Source organism: Theobroma cacao, chromosome 9, assembly GCF_000208745.1.
Source record: "Theobroma cacao cultivar B97-61/B2 chromosome 9, Criollo_cocoa_genome_V2, whole genome shotgun sequence".
In the NCBI taxonomy this organism is placed as follows: Eukaryota; Viridiplantae; Streptophyta; class Magnoliopsida; order Malvales; family Malvaceae; genus Theobroma; species Theobroma cacao.
This window is the reverse complement of record NC_030858.1, coordinates 25,173,539-25,176,892: the sequence shown is the minus strand read 5'-3', so window position 1 is coordinate 25,176,892 and position 3,354 is coordinate 25,173,539. Positions and strand designations below refer to the sequence as shown.

At 37.7% G+C, this 3,354-nt stretch overlaps 1 protein-coding gene across 1 annotated transcript; it reads left to right on the top strand.

The window, feature by feature from the left end:
- Window positions 266–1,892, top strand: LOC18589640 (transmembrane protein 45B). Its single transcript, XM_018126414.1, has one exon. It carries the CDS (start codon window positions 644–646, stop codon window positions 1,589–1,591), a length of 948 nt encoding a protein of 315 aa, XP_017981903.1. The 5' UTR covers window positions 266–643; the 3' UTR covers window positions 1,592–1,892.

The window sequence follows — 3,354 nt, the reverse complement described above, 5'->3', positions numbered from 1 at the left end:
AAGATATTTTAAAATATTATACCAATACAAATATATTTCAATTAAATTTAAGCCTGTCAAAATTGTTTTTATCAAATTAAACATCATCCTATGCCCCATAAGAGAGTGGTATTAAAGAAGGGGGAAGCAGCCTAAATAGCAAATTTCTACTTTTCTTAGCAACGCCTAACTTTGATCACAAATTAGCGAAGCATGAAACACATGCCTCGATGGCTGAATTTTGAAAATTGAAACAACATGGTCTTTTCATTTTGGGGGCTAATTTGTCATTTACAGAAAGTTTTTTGGATTTCTTTTTTCTGTTTATTTTTTTGGGGTGTAAACTCTGTATTCTAGAAAACAGGGGCCTGCCTTTCTTAGGCAAATAGCTTGATCGTCAACGTGTTAATCTCATTCCTTAACTCATCACAAGTGTTCAAACTTTCAATAGAAGGCTCTGGAGTCCTTAGAAATTCAACCCCAACCCACCCTTAAAACTGGCCCCCTTGCCCGTCACCCATTTGCCTCCATTTTTCTCTCCTTCCCCTTCCCTCTCTGGCCCCCTTCATCATTGTAAAGAAGCCCCTCCTCTTTTTTCCTCGCTTTCTCCTGTACACAAAACAAGCAGGAAATAAAAAACAGTCGGACACTGATCGAGCAAGACATGGGTTCTTTAGTGGGGCATGTTGCACCAGGTTTTGCCTTCTTGGCTCTTGGTTTTTGGCATCTCTTTAATCACATCAAGCTCCACATTCTCCACCCGAATTCCTACACATCTTCTCCATGGTTCCCCTCATCAAAATTAAGGTACATAGAGCTGTTCTTCATCATGGTAGGCTCGTCCATCTCCATCTCCATGGAGCTCTTTATTGGCCCTGAAAGGCACCAACCGTTTGACCCCGACGGAACCATCCCATCAAATCATCTCCACAACTTGGAGCACGCCGCTATATCAATGACTTTCTTTACCTATGCGGCTTTTGCTCTACTCCTTGATAAAATTAACCCCAAAGCTAAGTATGCCCTGACACAGTTTCTGGGAGCAGTAGCTTTTGCCCAACAGCTCCTCCTCTTCCACCTTCATTCGGCAGATCACATGGGAGTTGAGGGTCAATATCACCTGCTTCTACAGAGTGCCATAGTTGTTTCTTTAGCCACCACCCTAATGGGAATTGGGCTTCCTAAGAGTTTTATGGTCAGCTTTATTCGGTCTCTCAGTATTTTGTATCAAGGTGTGTGGCTCATAATCATGGGGTACATGCTCTGGACTCCAGACTTGATTTCAAAAGGCTGCTTCATCCACTCTGAAGACGGTCACCAGGTGGTTAGGTGCTCCAGCGATGAAGCACTACACCGAGCGAAAGCTTTGGTGAATATTCAATTCAGTTGGACCTTGATACTTGTAACCGTTTTTTCCATGGCTTTCTACTTGGTTTTGGTTAAATTATATGGAGAAAAGGTCGAGTATTCAACATTGGCAAAGGAAGAAGCGCTGGAACTGGAAGAAGATTCTGATGATGTTGAATCTCAGAAGGAGATCAGCAAACATGGGGAGCCCAAAAGCTTTATCCAAATGGGAAAAGGCTATGCAGTTATGGACATTGAGAGGTAGATATTAGAGACAAATGAAAAAAGAGGAAGAAATTAATAGATATTAATTAGGCATGTGTACAAAGTTAAGGTTGGTGGGAATCCCACCTCATTTTAATTAAACTTTGCAATAATTTGGGGCTTAATGACAGCTAAATGTCTTGTGGGGAGGGGGTTGAAAAAAAGTGTGTAGCTACCTAGGGAGAAACTGTGTGTGAAATTTGTTTGGTTTGAATGCATGGGCTTTGGGGGTTAGGGTGATTTCATTGTGATTGTAATTATATAGAAAGTTAATTATTAAACAAAAGAATTTCTTTGTGGCATCTTGAAAGCAAGTAATTAATAAGTAAACAATCCTTCATTTATTTTGAATTGATTGCAAGATAATTTTAAAGATTTAGGCATCCTCAGCTATTTTGTTCTGGCATGAAACCAAATCACGTTTTAAAAAAAGAATGATGCAACTTAGTTACAAGAATGGATACAGTGAACTCAACTGAGTTATTAACAAAAGAATTTGATACTCAGGGAATATTTAATATTTTTTTAAGCAGTGGCTTTCCACATGTCCTTGCACAAGCAAGAAATTAACAACCCCTATCTTTTCCCGCATCTCCTTCCAAGAAAGGAGGCTGATTCTGCCACCTTGCCTTCAACTCATATTTGGTGAACATTCTAAGCAATCTGATGTTTGAAAATGACTTTGGGTGAGAAACATGAGGGTCCTATCTCACAATTAATAAATAAAAGCACACAAAATATGTGAAGAAATTAATATAAATAAATGTGGGTATTGTTTTTGTCAATAAGAAATTATGAGTATGGTGATAATGGTTATTATGGGAAGAATAATACACAACTTGAGGTATTGACAGGTAAGTTTGAGGTTTCTACAAGCTGGCCATTAGGATAAGATACATATATTTGATGTATAGGCCACATGCCTGTTTCATTTTCGCTGCTTGTCTTAGATTATAAAGGTTGACACAAAAGTTCCCAGGGGGTATGATTACCTGACTGAACATGGAAAGGCTTCTTCACCTTTTCTCCAATTAAAAGAAGGGTTTAGAATGTTCTGTACATGGAAACAAACACCAAGGTGGACGAGATCATTGTCAATTGCACGTCACTTTCCTTATCAAATGAATTTGTGTATACATTATGTTGATTATACCTCAAGTTAACAGTGCATTTTCATTCCTATTCCCCACACGAGACCATTGCCCCCACTATTCCTTTCTCACCAGTAATTTTAACTATTTGATTGCCACAATAACTTTTCCATTGCTAAGAGTTGTTCTTGAGACCCCACAATATATAGCGATCGTTGGTCTCTACAAGCTTCCAATAATATCTATTAACACAACTCATCGATCTCATTAACCTTCCATTTCAAGCCTCACAATGTATGGTTTCTCAAAGAAATATCACTGTCAACAATTAATGAAGAGTTTGATAAAATTAAATTCCATAAGTCATCCTATATTCTCCATCATAAAGTGGTGGACGTTTTTAAGCAAATTATTGATAAAATTATAAGAGAAGAACGGATACAGATATATAGAAGCAATGCTTCAGATTGTTACAATAGCCATGCAGGCTTTTCTTCTCTCTTTACACAAAGTATAAAATCATTACCTTAATTTCAGCTGCAATCAATTCTCTAGCAGATGATGGTTCCAAATATACAAGGGAAAAACATTTAAAAAAAAATTTATACTACCACTCAATCTGAAAGGAAATTTTTTTTTTTTGAAGAGCAATGTGAAAGGAATCTTATATGGT